The following is a 21778-nucleotide window of genomic DNA, read 5'->3' on the forward strand; positions in this document are numbered from 1 at the left end:
GCGCTTGGTGCACACCTGCAGGATATTGACACTATTTGTGATCTAACCACCTGCAAATCAGACATTTTGTAGTGCGGGAATCTACCTCATCAGTGCCAGAAGCCGGGTGTACCGTGCTTCTAGCTATTGTGAGTGCATAGTTGACCCACACTATACGCAAGGCAATGCTATGTTGAAAGGGCGCTATAATGGGGTTCCCTTGTATACATTGCCCTCTTTTCTACTAACTGCCCAGATACTGCCTCTCCAGCAAGACCTTATTTGGGTGTTGTGTGTTACTAAAAGTGTAAAGCAGCAAACCTGCTGAAGAGCCTCAAGATGAGCAGAATTTCCTCAGAATACTGGACATCCCCAGTTCAGTCAAAACACGATGGCAAATTACTGACAAGTTGCAATGCTTGATAAGCTCGTGCTTTTTAAAAAAAAACAGAATCCCAGTTCCATATTAGCGTCAAGTGGTCACCACTTCATGCAAATGTCTTAAAAAGGTTAATCAAAGCTCTAAATATTTCTCAAATGTTTACACGCTGGAGGAATTAAAGGATTGGACTCGTGGATGCCTGATAAAGCTGACCCAGAATTGACCCATGGCTACACTAATGATGAGATTATTCTATCCAAATTAATGTAATAGGGACAAAATTGTTTGAAAGAATGTTTCTGTGGTATCCCTTCCCCTCCCCTCCCACAGACATACACACAGACTCAAACAGACTCACGTGCATGCACGGACTCACACTCACGCTCACACAGGGTCAGACTTACACACACACACGCACAAATAGAGAGAGACACACACACAGACACACACACACACACACACACACACACACACAGACATGCACTCATATACACACACAAAAACAAACACACAACACACATAAGAACATAAGAAATGCTAGATGAAAAAGGACCAAGGTCCATCTAGCTTGCCTTCCACCTTCCTGGCGGTCGCATGCACATATGTCCCTACTGCCTATGTACTATATCCCATAATGTTACTTCCTAAAAGAAAACTATCTAATCTGTGTTTGAAAAAATCAATACTTCCTGCTTCAACCGTCTCCCTAGCGAGCCTGTTCCACAGGTTCACTATTCCCTCACTTAAATAGTTTGCATAGGTTCATTCTGAATTTATCCCCCTTCAATCGCAGGCTGTGTCCTCTGGTTTTACTATTCTGAACAAGTTGAAACAGTCTGTCATGACCTATATTGTCTTGCCCCTTTAGAATCTTAAAGACAGCAATCATGTCGCCTCTCAATCTTCTCTTTTTCAGCGTGAACATGACCAATTTACTTGGTTGCTCCTCATAGTCCAGGCCTTCCATTCCCTCAATAATCGTGGTTGTCCTCCTCTGTATCTTCTCGATTTTTCCGATATCTTTTTTGTACTGTGGCGACTAGAACTAAGTAAGATCTCACCAGTGATTTATACAGTGGCAGGATTAGCCCACTATTTCGGCTTGTTATTGATCTTTTGATACATCCCAACATCTGGTTTGCTTTACTCACTGCCACAGAGCATTGTTGGGAGAGCTTCAATTTACTGTCAATCAGGAACCCCAGATCCTTTTCATTTTCCATACATACTATTTTCCTTCCCTTCAAATAATAGTCCCTTCCAGGATTTTTTGTCCTGGACGGGACTACTATTTGAACGGAAGGAAAATAATTCCATTTGTGTATACACCGATGTATACAAGTGCGCGTAAACTAAACCAGATAAAAGTAAACTTAAAGGGGCAGCATCTTTAACAGGTCAGCAATGATTTTTGGGGGCGTTTTCCAAATATTAAGATCCTATGAAGCACATCACATCTAGAAATGTCACAAAATCATTGTTATTGTGGCCATGCACGCAGACTCAAGCACAAACTCACAAGCATGCACGCACTTACACCCATGCTCACACAGTGTCGGTCTCACACACACATTACTAAGTGTGGCACACCCTGAGTTTTAATGGGAAATTGTTTTGTGATCTGATTCTATACAGTACAAAACCCATTATGGGCACAGCCCTTGTGCTGCACAAAATGCCGACCTTATCTAAAATATCTTGACCTAAATTTGTCTTGATTATAATTAGTTGAATCTAGCTTTATCCTGGGATTGGCTGGCAGTGTGCTCAATCCCAATTTGGGAAATGCAGAAAAAGCAAATTAAGTCAAATTGGTTTAAACTCCCATTCATAAAATGAGTATGGAGCTCAATCCTGGGACTTTCCAAAGCAATACTGGAACATTCAGTAAATGAGTTTGCACCCAAATAACTGTTCTCTTCAACACAACGTCCTGATTAACAAATCTATACAGTCCTCTGCTACTTACATTAAAACAAATGAGCAGCTGTGCTGTTGATCCTTTAACATATATTTTAGGATAAATGCAATCTTAACATCGAGTCTTAGAAATTACAGCACAGGAAGAGGTCAGTTGAACATAAACTGGTGCTTACTTGCAATGGAGGTAACTAATTTAATCCCCATGCTCTGCTCTTTTTGCAAACCATTTTATATTATTTTTCTGTAAAAGATGATGATGATGACACAGGGTACCGGAACAGTTTTAGAACCCCTATTCTCAGCCTTTTGGGGCTCAGTATTACTTCCAAGGTACTAACAGAGAAATGTGTACAGTGCATTAATGACCAGCCTGTGCTCGTTGCCACTAAAACAATTATATCATGCAAGTATTTCTTAATAGAAATCCCGAAAACAACAATGTTTTTCTTTGTGGTATTACTCCTATATTTGATTATTAATTCCCTTCGTTCTGAAGACGGCTGTGATGTACGAGGGAGAAAGAAGCCATTGTATTATCATGGTGCTTCATGCTACCAGCCTACACGGCCAATAAAAGAATCACTGTCCCCTTAAAGTCAACCGTGACTGCACGCTTATTTTTTAATCATATCACTGAATTCATCTGGTAATACCTTCAGCACTTTGAACTCATGAGGCTTGGGGTTAAATTTATACAGTGAAAGTATTATTGCACTGACCCTATCGACCAGCTTTCTTTTACTGTATTAGTAAGAGTCAACATTTTATCTCTCCACTCATTTCCACAGTCATTCTCTTTTTTAGCACTTACCCTTACCACCCATCATTATGGGGGAATTGCTCAATACTAGTCTTTGCGCAGTACCGACCTCAGTCCCATAAAAATCCTCTTGCATTGGTGAAGTACTGAACAAAATATTGGACAGTCATTTTCATTGATTCTCTATGCACTGATGCCATTTTAAGCCACACGTTTGTCCATCTCAAACAGATGCATGGAGTTATATTGTTCAGAGAATTACTCAACTAAAAGCTATTTCTGCTGGCAAGATTCATGCTGTTTGGAAAATACCGCTGTGTGCAGGGAGGGGACTATTGTGTAACCAGGGCTGTCAGTAGAATTTTGGTAATGTCCAAAGGAGAGAGAGTGAAAGCTTACAAAAACAACAAGAAGCTGCATTTATATAGCGCCCCTCACACAGGGTAGTGTCCCAGAGAGCTTGACACTGGCGGAGCACAACACCGAGCCAGGGGGATGGGAAGGTGACTGTGGGCACGGTTGAAGAGGAAGGTCTTCAGGCGTGACCTGAAGATGGGGAAGGAAGGGGCAAGTCAGAGGGATAAAGGAAGAGTGTTCCAAGAATGGTGGAATAGAGGGCACGAGGGACATGCAGGAGGCCGGAGTCAGTCGAGCGGAGGCAGCGGGTAATGAGTTGGGGGTTAAGCAGGTCGGAAAGGCAGGGAGGTGCCAGGGCATGAAGGGATTTGAAAGCGAGTGTGAGGATCTTGAAATCGATCCGTTCAGTGATAAGGAGCCAGTGTAGCCTGGATAGAACTGGTGTGATGGGGTTCGGAGTTTAGTACATGTGATTATGCGGGCGGCGGAGTTTTGGATCAGCTGGATCTTGTGAATGGTGGAGTTGGGAAGACCGGCAAAGATGGCATTTGAAAAGTCCAGTTGGGAGGTGACCAACACACGTTCAAGTGAGTTGGCTGAGTCTGGGGTAAGGTATGGTCGGAGGCGGGCAATGTGGCGGAGGTGGAGGAAGGTGGTCCTGCTCAGGGCCCGGATGTGGGGAAAGAATAATAATTGTAGATCGAACCCGATGCTTAGGTTGCGCTGTGGTTCGGTGAGTCTGAGGGATGGACCAAGGAGATTGAGGAGGTCAGAGTCGCAGGACAGAAGATGTGGATGGGAGCCCAGGAGTATGTCTTCTGTCTTGTTAACATTTATTTTTAGGAAGTTTGCGTTCATCAGGGCCCTGATGTCTGTCAGACAAGCTGACAGAACATTGGTGGACCTGGAATCGCAGCTGGAGGAGGAGAAGTAGTTTTGTGTGTCATCCACATACATGTGGAAGTTTGTCCCGTGACTGCAGATGTCATCGCCAAGAGGGAACATGTAGATGAAGAAAAGGAAGGGCCAAGGATGGAGCCCTGGGGTACACTATAGGTGACGGGACGGGGGCGGGAGGAGAAACCATTTGAAGAGACAAAGTGCAGGTAACTGTTAGATAGGACTTGAACCGGGCTAGTGAAGTCTCACTAAAGTGGACGAGGGAGCGGTGGATGGTGTGGTCGACTGTGTCGAACTCAGCGGAGAGGTCCAGGAAGATGAGGAGGCAGAGGGAGCCCTAGTCACAGAGGGAACGGGCGTCAATTGTGACCTTGACAAGCGCCATCTCTGCTATGGGCAGGGCAAAAACCAGATTGGAGAGGTTCGAGGAGCGAGTGGAGGGAGAAGTGTGAGCAAAGCTGGTTAGCGACATTGCCTTCCAGAGCTTTGGCAAGGAAGGGCGAGTTGGAAATGGATGGTAATCTGCTTACTGCTTGAATGGTGTAAATGTTGACTCCTACCAATACAATTACATTGCAGCTGTTTTCTTTCCAAAGTTGGCCGTGTCTGTAGCGAGCACATTGAGTTGTAATGCGTGAGAGTGAAACAATGGGGAATCGCAACTGTTTTGCTGGTGGTGAGGAGTGATCTGGGAGATAAATTGAGCACAGTGGACGAGATTACAGGCACAACATGAAAGCCTGTTGTCTTAAGTGTGATGTTTGTTTCCAACAGTGCGATGGTACCAATATTCTAAGCGGACCCTGTGAGAGAGCTTTGCTTTATGTACACATGTAATGCAGCTGAGCCAAGCAATGAGGCCAATGCTCCACTAAACATTTTGGTGATTAATCTGTCGATGCGGTTGTGCGGTTCACTTGTCCTGTTAAATACATTGCAAATTATTTTTCAAATTGAGACAAGATTGGCTAAAACCTCCTTTTTCTCATTCCTCTCCACTCCGCTCATTGTGCAGAGGGACGTTCCTGTACATGGGTATGCGGAAGAGCGCATGATTATTTATGCAGAGTTTTGAAACACTGCCTTAGTTAATGAGCTCTCTGGAAGAACACTTCCTGCCTATTTACGTTTTGGGTGGACAGTTTTTAAACTTTTGGGTTTCTTGACAAGCTCCACGAGAACAGGACCAGCATGGGTCACGGTGTGCAGGCTCTTAAGTCTGTTAAATGGAATTAGTTTGCTGGCTGTGTGCCCTCTTTGCTGTTCCTTATTAGTGTAACTCAAAACAAGAGCGGCACAATCAAGAGCGGTTGCCAATAATGTGCGCCTGGATTGCTACGATTTAACAGCAAAGCCATTACTAACATTGCTGATTGCTGGTTCAAGAGTTTATATTCTATGCAAGTTTGACATAACTCACTTTGCATAAGTCATATTAAATGTATGGTCCTAACTGATACGACCTCAGTGAGGTTTACTGTACTGATCATTTTCAGTGCGAGATTTTGTTAATAATAATGGGACCTGATCTGTGGTACAGTATTGATTTCCCTTAAGAAGGAATCCAAGCTGCGCAAATAAGGACTTCTTCTGGGAACCAGAAGTACATCACATCCACCCTTGGAAACTCCGCTCCAACGAGATGTGATTCCAGAGCGGTGTATGCCTGTGCATCAAATGGAATTCTAAGAGGATTTGTCATGATGGTCTATGTCTTAAAGGCCTTCGTCTCAAAATGTAAGATTAAGGAGAAGTTTGGAAAATTCGGCCAATTTAGCCTTCATTTGGAAGCTACTGTTCTGAAAAGAGCTGATTTGAGTTCAGGGTGTCATACCGTGAGGGGGGAGGTGGGGGGGCAGGGGGAGGGGGGGCACTGAAAAGCCAAGCTTAGACACGTGGACGCCTTGATTTTAGGAGAAGCAAGAGAGGAAAATTCGAAGCAGCGACAGAAGCAAGGAAGAGTTAACATGGGATTATCATGCACAGTCCCCAACCCCAATCTCTCGGCCAGGTGGCTTACCTGTCCGCTGTTTGCTAAATCATCCATCGAGAGTGACGAATCCAGCCGCAAAGATAATCCAAAGTCACACAAACAACAGGTCATGTCGTTTTTCACAAGAATGTTGGAGCTTTTCAGGTCCCTGTGAGCAATCGGGATTTTGGGCCTCCCGCACATGGTGTATTCGCTGTGGAGGTGGGCGATGCCCCTGGCCAGCGAGGCGCCCAGCAGGCACAGGTCCTCCCAGCTGATGATGTGACGCATCAAGTAATCCTGCAGGTTGCCTTGGGTGTGGTAGGCTGTGATCAGCCAGTACTGTTTGCCCATCTCCGTGTCGCGTTCCTCCGCCGTCAGGAACTGCAGCACATTCTCATGCTTCAGATTGACGTCGGAGAACACGTCCTTCTCGTTCTTCCACGAGGCGTACTCATCGAAGTGGAAAATCTTCACCGCCACCGTTTCGAACTGCTCTGAGGCGTTCTGCTTCAGCTTGGCCTTGTACACCTCAGAGAAGCGGCCCTTGCCCACCACCACATCCAGCTCGATGGGCAGCAGCTCAGTGTTGTGATTGATGTTGTTGGCACAGGTGGAGCTTATGTCTGACTGATCATCTTTGAGGTTAATGGTGCAGCCATCGCTGCGGTGAATGTGGCGGCCGGACTTGTGTTTGCGCTCCTTCGCCCACTCCTTGTTCAGCTTCTTCCTTCTCTGCACCCGGTACCAGTAAAAGACCACGATGACCGCAATAGCGAGAATGAGCAGGGTCATGAGGATCATTATAACCTTCATCCACTGGTGCTCATCTCCTGAAGTGCGAAAAAAAAGGCACCGTTAGAGCTCCAGCACTGGATTTTCCCCGTCTGACGTATTAAAAATACACAAAAACAAGTGGGAAATGCAAATGTTTTTCCCATCCCCCACAGCTGCTTCCATCCAGACTCCCCCCCCCCCCCAACCCCCCCAGTTCTCACTCCCCAGCTCACGCCCCGGGATTCTGGATTTGGACAGTTTTTGGAACCCGCAGACCCTCTTCATCCCCTCCCCTGAAGCCCCGCCACTCCCCCATGCAGCCCCACCCCCCCACTCTCGCAAGCTAAATCATCCGTGTCAGAAACCAGAAATGATGCCAGGAACCGGAAGTGGGACAGGCAGCCATCTTTGTGAACCCGTTATGACGAGGTGGTCTAATTTTATGCCCCCCACCCCCCACCTCGCAATGCAAAGGGGTCAGACTGCAACAGTGGAACAATACAGTTTTGCAAAAAATGATCACAGTTTTCTGCCCTATGTTTCAGCGGACGCTGATGCTTTGTCAGCCACAGATAAAAGCTGATGAGAAAAAGTTTGAAATTCCACCTGACTCTAAGAGCACGAGTGACTGCTCAACCAATGGAGATAACGGGTAGGCGTGTGTGAGCATGTCGTCTACACATTGTAAACAAGATGTCTGGTTGAATAGAGATAGTCATCTTGGAGGAGGGTGGAATGGGTAATCTCCAAATCACCCAATTCTCCCCCACCCCCACCGTGCCCTTCCCAGCAAGACGTTTTCCTCGATTCAATTTCCATCAGGGGCTAAATGCACCTTGTCAAACATTCCTCTGCGGAGCGCTGTGGAATTCATGCAGAGCGCAGCTCCGCTCAGCTTCCAAGAGGCACATGAAAGAGTCAGTAATTGTTCCTGTCAGACATTCGGAAAGTCTAACAATTTTTACTGTTATTTAATTTGGAATTTGGGCCAAATATTGTCTAGCCTGCCTCATCTGTACAGGGTCCAAGAGAGAGAGAAAGAGAGAGATCTTAAGAATGAAACAACTTAAGACATTGGAAATCAATCAGTCCACAATAAATGACTGCAGGTTTTATCTGCTTGTAAACATGGCTTCAGGAGTAGCATGCTTTGATGTGCTAGTAAATTTAAATACAGACAGGAAACCGCATGTCTGAGATCAGACATATGACCTGCTTCCAGCCACAAATACAACACTAGCAGGAGAAGAGCTGGTTTTAGTTAAGGCCAAGAAAAGAGAGGAGCAGCCCTATTCGATTAGTGAATCATCAGCAACATCGACCACGTTTATCTGCACTGCGATGGCTGTAAAGTGTAACCACTGATCTCAACCGTACAGCAGTTATGTGTAAGTCAGATAGGAATCTTCCATTTATATTTCCAGCCAACACTGACACCCACAGAGAATTTCAGACATCAAAGAACATTCGCAGAGTTTACTCTCCTTCCTTCCCCACCCCCCAATCTGTGGCTGCTGTTGTCTGACATAAGCCAGTCTGCCTGTGCCGTGGTCACTGTTTGCTATAGTTGTGAGCTTTCAGGAGTTGCACGTCTCCCCTGGAAGCTGTGTGAAGTCTGAAATCTGAACCCTGTTTGGGATACGACTCTTTAAACAAGTCACCGCAAAGCAAAACAAAAACGGTGCTTTAAAAAGGGGCAGGCCAGCGTGAGGGAGGGAACATGGGGGAAAAATGAGGCATGTGATGCGATAATGAACACCGCGATAATTATCACATCACAACACACTGCATTTCTCACCCTATAATATACAGTCAATTCACTTTACAGTGTGTTCTGTGAAGCGCTTTGGGACGTCCTCCCGACGTGAAAAGCGCTATATCAAATGCAAGGATTATTATTATTATAATCTGTCATCAAGCCATCCATGTCTTTCAGAGATCGCTGAAAGTACAGCAGCAATCTTTTCTGATTTATAATAAGGCCTTTGTATTAAAATAGGGGCTCTCATCAACTATTTGCCCCCATTCTCTTGGTCTGATAGTTTCAGCTCACTGTGTGCTGGTTCTCTATCTGACCTGGAGCATTGTGATCATTTCTGGTGTTACATACTGTACAACTATAGAAATGTAAAGGCCTAGAAAAAAACATTTTTTCACGTTCAGTGTTTGCTTTTCCAAGAAGTCAAACATCCTAAGCCCAATTCCGTGCACTTTCCATGTACCTTCTAATAACCTTCCTCTCTAACACTCTTTCACATGTCCCTCTTAGCACTGCTCTAAGTGCCACTCTTGGTAAATCATTTCAATCCATTCCTAGGTTTGAAGCCAGTTCTCGCTCAAGTTCTTTCAAGAACTGCAGAAACTGGCTCCAAATAAATAATAATAAATAATAATAAATAATAATTTATAAATAAATTTATAAATAATAAATATAAATAATAAGCATTGATGTAGCGCCGAGCCATCAGAAAGCGCTACACAGAATATATACTAAATTTAATTGACTGTATATTTTGTGGGCGAAATGTGGTAGCCAACTGCGCACAGCAGTGTCCCACAAACAGTTGTGGATTGAATGAACAAATGTTTTGGGTGGGGCATTTTTTTGGAATAGATTTTTTTAAGAAAGCGATCCACCAATTGACTAACAACCAGGTTCTTACTTACTGCTGGGTAAATTGAGGCGTGTGGAATAAGGAAACTTGCCTGAGGTTTCACCCTGCCTGGGAATCTCTAACCATTACACTACAGGCCTCCACAAAGCTAAGACTGAGTTAACAATTTCCAAATTCTGAAATGCCGCACAGATAAAGTAAATATAGACCCAGGTGGAATTTCTCTCAGAGTGTGAGCTGGTGTGTGTTTTTTTCTGTTGGATTGAATCCCATTTAAAGGAGGGAAAGCAAGCCTGCAACAGGAAATGCTGCATTAGTAGATGAGGAGTCAGTCAGCGTGCAGAGGGAGTGCTATGAGCAAACAGATACAGAAGAAAACGTGGGAGGCTGTTTTTAGCACACTGCTTTCGCTTTGTTTTAGTTTACCCTTGACAGCGATGAATAGTAATTCATCCCCAGTTAGCTGGTGAGTGGAATTTTCCAGCTTGACCACATCCAAGCAAATCTACAACACAGAAGAGGCTTGATGCCTTGTCTGGATCAATCAGAATGGGACATTCTCAAGTGGTTCTGCAAATGCTCCAGGAGTGTGCAACCCAGAACAACAACAACTTATAATAATAATAATCCTTGCATTTGAAATAGCGCTTTATCTCGTCATTGAGACGTCTCAAAAATTTCACAGAATTTACTGTAAAGTGAATTGACTATGTATTTTGTGGGCGAAAAATGCCACAAAAATGGCTCTTCTGACTCTACATTTACGGGGGTGAAGATACGACAAGATGGGAACTGCCAAAGTTCAGTTGATAATTATTGATTGGTTTCAAGTTTCAACACTTCTGTGACTTTGGCACAATGGCTGGAACCAAAGATCTCCATTCCTACCAACAACAAAACAACTTGCCCTTCACACGGGATAACGTCTCAAAGCGATTCACAGTGGCAAAATCAGACACCGAGCAAAGGAGATGAGGGGAGGTGACAATTTCCTCCCCCCCCCATCTTACACACCAGCACACACACTGTTATCACCACAATAAACAAGCTTTACCTTTGGGCTCAGTTGAGAAATCCAGAATGTCATTGCATTCATCCTCAGAGCACGAGCACATGTAGAACTCGTCTTCCTTCTTCTTCATCAAACATTTAGTATTGTTGTAGTCATCCAGCAAGTGGCCATGCAGGCGTCGTGACGGATGATGGCACAGCGTTTCCACAATCGTATTGTTATCTTGCTTTCTCCTAATAGTTTTTAAAAAAAGAGAGCATTTATGATTAGAGTTGGGCTGAAAAACCTAACAAGGAGTTTTGTAACATTACTGGAGCTTGATATAGAGACGAAGCACATTGTAACTGCTCAAAGTGCTCCGCACAGAGGGTTACCATGAAGTGTACTTTACTGGCTGTTGTTAGGAACAGTCGTTACACTTCAAAGTAAAGATTGAATTAAGCCAGTGTTCCCTGAACTAAAATGCTGGGGACCTGCAGGGCTCCAAGACGGCAGCAAAAGATTTTGGGAGAAATAATTTGAAGGAAGGGATGAGACCAAATAGGCCGAAGGGACTTCTTCAACCGAACCAATCTTGTGATTGTGTGCACAAGGTCGGGAGGGGAGTTCAAGCATAACAGTTATCAAACAGGACATCTCCAGGAGCAGCACGTCTCATTGCACATCACGTTTTTCACCCCATTTACACAACATTGGGTGGAGTCCAAGGCAGTGGCTTACACTTACTGTGAGCAACCACCAGGACTTAGCCACGACACAGTCACAAAGCAAAGTTTAGAAATGTCCCCATGGCTCAGTTGAGAAAAGAACTTACGTGTTTTATAGTTCTTTATCATGTAAAACGTGACTGGCAACTGGTAACTATTACCACTGACTCTTAAGTCTTTTACAGTATTGAGAAACTAATTAGAACACTTTTTACTCTGCATTACCGTGGTTTGAAAATATACAAAGCTTCATCAACATGTCGAGACATGCAGAGGCAGGTTATTAATCAGAGAGTGTGGCATGGGAATGTAGGAGAACAAACCAGTGACCGTCAGCAAATTCACAAAGGAATTCTATAACTTCTTGACAAACATTTCGATTGAAGTGATATATTTCAACTTGAGCTATTCCTTAAATATTCCTATTGGTGCTGATGTTAATTAAGCTCCTTTAAGGAATTCCACTAATTGTATCCTGTAAGCGTAATGTAAAATTGGACCACAATGAGACAGGACAGTTGGACCACAATTGTTTTTCCTGGTTCTTTACATTCCTATGCTGCTATGTAACCTCATTACAGCTGTTATGGGCTGGACGGTTCAGAGAGGTACGTTACCAGATGGATACGCAGACTTCACCATCTTCCGCGCAGATAGAGGTCTTGTCGCACTTGCTTTTGCACGTGCCACTGTTGCTGCAATTAGTAGGCATGACGTCGCAGAACATGCACAGCTTGTGTAAGATGAATGGCGATCTGTCCCCTATTGAACGGAAGAGGGTAGGAAGGTTTAATGTTTGGGGTAAACATTCCACATGGGCCTACATTTACTCTGCTCTCTGAGCATTTCAGACGTGTCCAGTTTTTGGCACAGCTCTTAAATATAGCCTTCGTTTTGAAACGTGCGAGAAAATTAATTAACTAAAGTTATGTCGAGAACTATAAAACAAAGCTTCAATATTATGACTGAATTTCGCAAATTAGTAAATTCTGGCCGCTCTAAAATGTTAACAGAGTAAACCTAGCACCAGGTGGAATTTCTCCTCTTTATATGCAAACAACAACAACAAATTACATTTGTATAGCACCTTTCATGAGGGAGGACATCAAGGATTTGGACCCAAGTTGGGGGTGGGGATTAGGAAGGGTGGAGGGCAGAGGTAGAGGTAGGAGGGTGACTGAAGGTCGATCGAAGAGGAGGGTCTTGAGTCATTAAACAAATGCATGATTCGTAAACCTAAAGATTCTGCAACTTCCAGCTCGGGGACTGAAATTGTGGGATGTGTTTGCCAAATCTACTTATAAGATCAGGAAAACAAATCGGGAAAAAAAAGAATCCCAAAGGCCAGCTGAAACATTTTGTGGCTGGCGTTTTCCATTCCCTTCATTTTTGGGGGCCTTTCCCTAGCTCAAATGTAACACATTGTCCACAATCGCAACAGCAATTTTTGCTTTAGGTATAGTGTACCTTATTTCCGGACCCCAGTGTCCCTCCTGCCCACTGACAGTACAATACACTGGCTACACCATTCAACACCTCACCAACCAATGCTCTGGACAGTCAGTCTGCTGACAAATAAATGCATGCCTCTGTTTGACTACGAAACAGTCACTACACTTGACAGCGATTACTTGTGATGCACTTCGACATGTTTCACCGTGACAAAATACTTCAACAATAACAATTTGCATTTATATAACGGCCTTCACGTAGGGCAACGTCTCAGAGCGCTTAACAGTGGCGGAACCTGAGCTTGCGTACAATAGTGCAAGCTCTTCCGCCTCTTTTCATTATCGTCTCGTTATACTCAGTCTATCCGAGGCCGTTCTGTTTAGAAGTAAAAGTTTTAAAATAAACTCGGTTCAACTTTAATAGCTTTAAAAAAAAACAGGAATCTTTAAGCTGTTATGCGGAGATAATATGGACTCAAACCACTTTGTTCCCTCAGCACCAAAGGTCAAAGAAACACAGTTTGCAGAGATAACCTTGTGTCACTGCGGGACAGCATCTCACATGACTTATGGACTCTCAGCTCCCCTGAGATGTAGAAGCAAGGTTAAAAAATACTGCAGGCCCTCGGTGCAGGTAAGCATATTATGGTTGTTCAGTGGGATTTTACACTAGGACCCAGTGCTGATGGATAAAGGGTAGAAAGTCTCCCACTCCCCAGGTTGGAGAGAAAACGTGGGCATTAATCTCGCCACACCCCAGCCACCAGCTGCTTGTGCAGTTGTTGATTTTAATAAAAAGAAAAATTGATTAAATATTAGTTTCCGAGTGCATCAACAAGGGACGAATTACTGAGTCCAACAGTATGAGTAAACCACATTAGAAATCAGCAGAGGAGCAGCTGTTAAACCAGGGAGCGTGCTACACATACATAGACGTCCAACTCCCCGCCCCCTCGGCTCCCAGTAAAAAACAGCTGAATGATTCCCTCCTCTCTTGCAATAAGCAAAGTTCCATCAGCCATGTGTGAACCTAGGTGTTTCAGATCAATCGCGACTCTGTCATTAAAAGTGAAACCCACAAGACATTATTTTGGCTATATTGGGGCTTGACTCATTCTTTTATTGATTTTTGGGAACGAGGGTGGAGAACTGCTCCGCAGGGCCGAAATTCCAACTGGGTCTAGATGTGCTCCAATTATGTAGCATTTCAGCGAGCACCGGCCTGCTTCATGTCCCCATCGTATCTGCCTCACCATTGGCAGGTGGACTTTCAGTCATTCTGCCCCCGCTCTTTGGAACTCCATCCCAGCGTCTCTCTGTCTCCCTCCCTCAGCTCATTCAACGTCTGTCTCAAGACCTACCTCTTTGACTGTGCTTTTGGTCACCTTTCCCCTTCCAACCCTCGGCTCCCATCCCCAGCCAGCAGTGTCCTCCCAGAGTACAGGTCTCCACAGCACACTGGGTAATCCAATAACTTCTCCAGCGAGGGGGTTTATTAATATTTGACCTTGTGCTCCTAGCTGGACAAGTTGCACAAATACTATTACCCATTGCCCCAAATGAGCCTATGCTCTTCATTATTCCTCTTGCTACATCCGGGGGGAGTTAACAGCCCATAAATGTTGGATGACAGCCAAGAACGTGATTTTCCTATTGGTAAGCTGCATGCTTTCAGTTAGTCACATTCCAACAGTAATAATAATAATAATAATCCTTGCATTTGTTATAGCGCTTTTCACGTCGGGAGGACGTCCCAAAGCGCTTCACAGAATATACTGTAAAGTGAATTGACTGTATATTTGTGGGCGAACGCGGCAGCCAATTGCGCACAGCAATGTCCCACAAACAGTCGTGGATTGAAAATGACCAATTTATTATTGTTTTTGTTTTTTGGAGGGATTATTATTAGGCTCTGTGTGGAGGAAGGAAACTTGCCCAAGGTTTCGCCCTCTGCCTGGAATTGAACTCAGGTCTCTCACTTGCAAAGCGAGTGCTCTAACCACTGAGCTACAGGACTCCACAAAGTACCCCATCGTACACTTTGGGATTACTAATGTCTTGGCCTTTGTCAACCTACAGCTGTGTAGACAAGTGGGTGTTTCATGTGGTTCCCCCTCAGTGCATCCCCCAAGAGGGAGGAAGTGCACGCTCTAGGGCTAGCAAAGGAAATGCTGCGTTGGTGGGTTTAACCTATTGTCCGGAACTGGAGACTCTTAATAATATTGATAATAATAACCCTTGCATTTGATATAGCACCCTATCACATCGTCGAAACATTTCAAAGCACTTCATAGGATTTACCCTAAAGTGTAGCGACTGTGTATTTCTGGACGCACGTCAATTGCCTGAATGATCAAAAACAGTGCTGTTGCAGATGTGTGAGTTCTGTATTATAAATGGTACTGTACTGAGGATACACAGCTGGCAAACATGGGGTGCAGAACGATTCAGTGATGGAGCCTGGTCATAGGCAACGTTTGCGTCAGTTTAGTGATCATTTCCTGGGTGTTTCCGATTGATATGAAGCTGCTTTCAACAAAACTAAAATTACAGGCCGACCCCATTATATAACATGGTGGTTTGAGTCCATAAACTCAAACTGTTCCCTCGTTATAATAAGCCCATCTTTTAATTCCAAACAGGCTCTATTAGGTTTCAAAGGTTGCTTCGTTTTCCTCTCCCCATTTAAGCTGATAGCCTTATCATACATCTGTTTCCCAGCCAGGAGGCGAGAATGTAACCAACCTCGATGTTGGAATTGTGAGTGATGGTTGTCAGATACTGAGTTAAGCTGGTTGGTGACTAAAGAGCATCTTTTTAAGACACTTAGCAAACAAACAGATGGGGAAATTAGAATTTCTTTCACGCACAAAGCAGTTAGGATATGAAAAGCCCTCCCGGGCTTCAAAAGGGACCTAGATACATATCTATGAAGGAAAAATCTGCAGGATATCAGGGAAAGAACAGGTAAATGGGACTGAAAGGATTATTCTTTAAAAGAGCCAGCACTGACGTAATGGGCAGAATGGCCTTCTTCTGTGCCGTTAAAAAATTCTAAGTGAGTATCCAGATACCCGGTGCTCCAATGCCATGACCCACAGAATGAAAGTTCAACGGTTGCCTTGGGCAAGCTTCACACCCAGCCACTATCACGCATAACCTGGGGCCCGTTTTTGTTATCCACTGGCCCCTCTGACCTCATTTAGCAGCAACGTGAGAACTACCTTCGGTGACGATTGACACATCAGAGAGAGTACAGTTTTCACACTGTAGCACGCCAGGCATTGTGCAGCGTCTCCTCCAAAAAAGGTAGCGCTGTGGCTCCCGAAGGCGAGAAGATTACAGGGAGAACACGTCAATGGAACACACCAGTTCTTGTGCTGGTGGAGTAGGAAGAGGGCAGGAGAGGGGAATGGTGAAACAGGGAAGGAAGCAGGCCACGAATGAACAGTACAAAATACGCCATGGGAAATATGAATCGCTTAATTTATATTTTTCATTTACTTTTTGCTTCATTATGTTTGTAAGGGGGAGTGGGAGGGGGGAGGGCTGATAGGGGTCAGAACCTTCCCTTGAGATCAAATGGGGTGGGGCAAAAATCCATAATAAGTTTTTTTTGGTGCACTGTGGCGAGCAGATTTAATGTATTAATTTTTTTATGTACTTAAGGGCAACTGTCATTGTTGTCCCTGTTCATTCACACAAATGTTAGCCTTGAAATTCCACTTTTCCTTTAAGATCACTTTGCCTTGAAGTATAAAATCATGCCAAATTGTGGAAATTTCTTAGGCTCAACTTTAAAAATTACCCCAAAAGTTTAAAAAGTTGCAAAAACATATCCTGTTCACCTACAAAAATACACAGTAGTTACTATACTTTACTACGAATCTAACAAAGCCCTTTGAGACATCTTCCTGACGTCAAAGGCGCTATATCAAATGCAAGAATGGTGTATTTATTATTTATTTAATTTGGAAGCTGGTTTTCCGTAGCTCTCAAAAAGGAGCAGCTTCCAATTTAAGAGTGAATACAAGAATTTTCCACAGTTCTGTACAATCTTGCCTTTCAAGATAAAATGTTTTAAAGGCAAAGACCTAGTGGAATTTGGGGCCTATATTTCAGCCCGCAAGCTAAACAAGTACTGGAACGTTGTTATTTATATAGATTACTAGCCAGGGAACTACATGCAATTTTAGTTTAGAGAAACGTATACTGTATGTAAAAAAGGCCAAGTGTGAGCCACAAACTGATTTGAATACACTTAGCCGCTCTTATGGTGGGTGTGGGTGTAAAGGTTGCAGCCTCTCGCTTGAGGTATTTTGCAGTAGATGTTTCAAGTCTGTAGATGTTTATTTCCCTCACAATTTTGCTTTCAAGTTAAAGTTCAAACTTTCAGTTACATACCACAGAGTCTGCCCCAGTGCAAGTCGTTTCTTGCATCGCAGCAACAGAGAATCAGTTTAATATGATGTTTTATATGACTCTCAAACACAAGATCGCTGAATCAATTACTACAACATCATATCAAATGTCCTCTATCAGGAACTCACTCCAATTTATTTAATCTCATTTCAGGGACGTGACGAACGATAGGGTAAAGGGTGTAAGGAGATAATGCTCCGAGTGTCTCACTGAGATAAACTGGTCGAACTCCAGGATTCCCATCACTTACATCCTAAATTACTCAGCTCTGACCAAGTCAGTTCCACCGGTGATATTTTCGCCCTCTCAGCACCACAGAAACTCTTGTCTACCAAGGAATATTAATCATCTATTACACATCTATTATATTTTTACAACTTTCAGACCTGATCTCAGACACACAACTGACTTCTTTATTTAAGAAAATAAGGTGGCAACATTGAGGTTATTCCATATATAAGGTTGTACCTCTTATGGAGAAAAAAGGAGCTTTTAAAGTCTTGAAATACCTCTACTATTCTCCACCCTTCTTCAGTGCATTAATGCCCTCCTGAGATTAGGGTGCCAAAAACTGTTCAACACTGAGTCTTAAAATAGAGGATAAAGGAATGTAGGCTTATACAAATACAGACTCCACCTGATAATTGGAAGAACTGTATGTCATGCCAACCTGTAGGATCTCCATTCCAAAAATTCATTTACATTTGGAGCAGAGTTCTGACAGTTAGATGGGATTTCTAACCAAGTTAAACATTAAAGAATCCTGATATGAGTCCTGCAGTTATGATACTTCCTTCCTGGGTAGGTACTGCCGGCATCAAAACAGTCTTGCTCACAGGAATACAGCGATGTGGAGCAGCAAACTGGCTTTATACTCTCTGCCTTGTAAATCATGACAGGGGAAAAACACCCACTCAATTCTGCCGTTCAGTGTATGTGCCAAAGTGTTTTGCAACGGCGAATTGCAACAAACATTTCTTTTGTGAATTGGAGTCGAACAAGCACTAAGCACTGAGCATAAATGTAGCTTTAGCAATGGAATATGCAGTACTCAAATCTATCTGCTTCAGTTTTTAATCTCTGCCCTTGACATATTTTCATGCCATGGGGTGACAGTTCCACATTGACTGGATGCTTTCAGTGAGTGGCCAACAATCACACCCAAATCCTTTTCTTTTCCACTAATAGACACCCCTTCATTGTGTATACATTTCATGTTTCCTGTGCCAGTGAGCATTTATCTATATTGAAATACCTCTATTACTCTTTAGCCCATCTAGTTAATGGGCCCACATCCACTTTGAATACTAATAGCCCCCTATCATTAAGTAAATTTGGGTGCATTTGTTTTTTATTTGAGATCAGTAATTTTGCTGATAGGCTTGAATGAAATAGGGAACCTCGGATTCCACCAAAAGAAGCATCAGGTCACATTTCAAACAGAATGCCACTGAGGCCTGGGTCTGGGTTGGGCTAACACAATATTCTTTCAGCCCTGGGTTTGATTCCAGCCCAGATGGAGTAGGTGGAACTTTGTAAGTTAAGTGGAGATTGTTGGGGTAGAGCTGAGAGAGCTTTGTGCTGTATACAGACAGCATTTGCTGCTGTATAACTGACCTGGCAGCGCTCGATGTTAAGACTCGGTGTATTGGGTGTTTAATATTAAATGCTGCATTCCTTAGTTTGAACTTTTTCACCTTAATATTCACATAACTCCCCCCCCATAATTTCCCCCCCACAATTCCCCCAATCCTAATTACAATGACAGCAATTTGAACTGGTAATCCCCAGTGCAAGGAGTGTTTCAAACCAGGAAATCCCTCACCACAATCACAATATGGAGAACAAAAACATAAAATAATTTGGTCACTGAATCCACAACTGTGCGCAATTGGCTGCCGCATTTTGCTCACAAAATATACAGTCAATTCACTTTAAAGTACATTCTGTCAAGCGCTTTGAGTTGTCTCAACGACGTGATAAGAGGTGCTATATCATATGCAAAGATTATTATTAAAACAGGCTTGCTCTGATTCTCTAAGAAATTAGGTTCTGTTCACATTATACAATACAAAATTACATTTGTAAAGCATCTTTCACGTTGGGAGGATGTTCCAAGGTGCTGAACAGTCAGGGATTAGTACCCGAGCAGGGTGGGGGGCGTGGATGGGTGTTGGGATCAGGGAGGGTGAACGGTGGGGAGGGTGAGGGTAGGAGAGTGGCGGAAGGTATGGTTGAAGAGGAGGGTCTTGAGGCGTTCCTTGAAGGAGGCAAGGAAGGGAGGCGAAGGGAATGTGGGACGGAGTTCCAGAGGTTGGGGGCAGAGAGACTGAAGACCCAATCGCCGATGGTAGGGTGGGTCGGGCAGGAGACATGGAGCAGGGCGGAACCTGCTGAGCGGAGGAAGCGGACAGGTTGATAAGGGGTTAGCAGGTCGGGGAGGTAGGAGGGGGCAAAGCCATGGAGGGCCTTGAAGGTGAGGATGAGAATTTTGAACTCGATCCTCTGAGGGATGGGGAGCCAGTGGAGCCGGGCAAAGGTGGGTATGAGAGGCTCATGAAGCCTGGTGCAGGAGAGGACACGAGCTGCAGAGTTCTGGATGATCTGCAGCTTGTGGAGGGAAGAGCTGGGAAGGCCAACCAGCAGGGTGTTGGCATAGTCGAACCTGGTTGTAATGAAGGCATAATGAGGGTTTTGGCAGCCTGAGGGGTGAGGCAGTGGCAGAGTCGGGCAATGTTGCGGAGGTGAGGGAAGGCAGAGCGTGTCGTTATTAAGTCTGGCCTCTGAAAGAGAGGCCGCTACACTTTGGGACACTCTGGCAGGGTTCAGGCTAGTTCCCGAAAGAGACACAATTACCTCGTGGGGTCACTTTGGCAAAGTTGAGAATAGTTCCTAAAAATAATATTGTTTCTCTTTGGAATCGCTTTGGCAGGATTCAGAATAATGTATTGCTAAAATCACTAGAGCATTATTAAGCTGGGTTGTCTTTTGTCAGTGAGAGTGACTCCCAATTCCCAATAAATCCCTTTGTAATGTTTGTATGGCTGGTGGAGTGTAGGGTCGGTTTGGGGGGGGAAACCAATACATAACAATCGCCCCAGAGCAGATGCCTGAACATCAAACTGGGTTTGTACGCTGTGGATCTTTGCAAAACCAACAGTTGTTCAGTTACTGAGCTCTCATTGCCATTCAGACCACTGCAGCTGCCTCCTGTCTGAACACAGTCAGAAATCTGCAAACAAGCCAATGCAGGTCCCGGTGGGGGTAGTGAGCTGCAACCAGTCTCAACACAACATAAAAGTGTCTCAAACAGCCATATGCTTATAATTTGGGATGAGTTCCTCTTAAAGTGAGCAATCACTAAAGCTCGGAAGACACCAGAACAACATTCTTACTCTGTGACTCAAGCAGCACTAAGTATAAGTCTGATAATTTGCACGTGCAGTTCTTTCAATTTTAGGCAGTTGCAATGTTACAAGTTCCAACAGCAAATCAGGCTGTAAAATGCAAAAATCTTTTGCTTTTCGTTTTAATTTGATTACTGATCTTAATTACTCAAATGAAGCGCTTTGAGGCATTTCCCCCCCAGATGTGAAAGGTGGTATCTAAATGTAAATTGATCTTGTAATCGTGATTAACATTTTTTTAAACTCTCAAATGACAAACTTGTTTTAGGTGAAAAAAGTACTGTAATCGCTTGTTGCATGGATCAATCAAAAAGTAACCTTGGGTCGAGTCATTTCAGTGCTTGGGCCACCTACTTTTCCGAAAAAGTTGCTAAACAGCGAAAAATTGTGATGCTTAGCAATAGATACGATGTGATAATTATCAATGATTTCATGTGAAACGTTGCATTTTTTACCCCAAGATCAATGGTCTGTAATATTTTGGAGTCTTTTAGAGTATTGGTTTGAATCACTTGCCTTGCAAGCGAGAGGGCTGGTCAAAACCTTAAGGCAAGTCTCTTTACTTCACATGCCTCTGTTTACCTGGCAGTAAGTAGGAACCTGCTTGTTAGTCAATTGGCTGATCGCTTTCCAGGGGTAATAATCCCTAAAAAAAATTCATAATAATTTGGTGATTCAATCCACAACTGTTTGTGGGACACTGCCCATCACTGCCTACCACCACCTCCGCAACATTGCCAGACTGCGCCACTGCCTCACCCCTCAGGCTGCCGAGACCCTCACCCACGCATTGGTCACATCAAGACTCGATTATGGGAACTCCGTCCTCATCGGCCTTCCCAACTCTTCCCTTCACAAGCTGCAGATCATCCAAAACTCTGCAGCTCGTGTACTCTCACGCACCAGGCTCCGCGACCCCATCACTCCCACCCTCACCCGACTCCACTGTCTCCCCATTCCCCAGAGGATCGAGTTCAAGATCCTCATCCTCACTTTCAAGGCCATCCATGGCCTTGCCCCCTCTTACCTCTCTGACCTGCTGACTCCCTACCAACCTGCCCGCTCCCTCCACTCATCAGGCTCCGGTCTGCTCCATGTCTCCCACCCGACCCAC

General features: G+C 44.1%; 1 protein-coding gene across 1 annotated transcript in view; it reads right to left on the reverse strand.

The window, feature by feature from the left end:
* The window catches only part of tgfbr2b (transforming growth factor beta receptor 2b), a 44599-nt gene that overhangs the window by 12428 nt on the left and 10393 nt on the right, over positions 1-21778 (reverse strand). The window contains exons 2-4 of the mRNA XM_042346950.1: positions 12002-12146; positions 10720-10910; positions 6322-7106 (exon numbers count right to left, since the gene is read on the reverse strand). Of these exons, the coding sequence (XP_042202884.1) occupies positions 6322-7106; positions 10720-10910; positions 12002-12146 (1121 nt within the window). The remainder of the gene's footprint in view (positions 1-6321; positions 7107-10719; positions 10911-12001; positions 12147-21778) is intronic.

Source organism: Callorhinchus milii, unplaced genomic scaffold, assembly GCF_018977255.1.
Source record: "Callorhinchus milii isolate IMCB2004 unplaced genomic scaffold, IMCB_Cmil_1.0 Scaffold2, whole genome shotgun sequence".
NCBI classification, from domain to species: Eukaryota; Metazoa; Chordata; class Chondrichthyes; order Chimaeriformes; family Callorhinchidae; genus Callorhinchus; species Callorhinchus milii.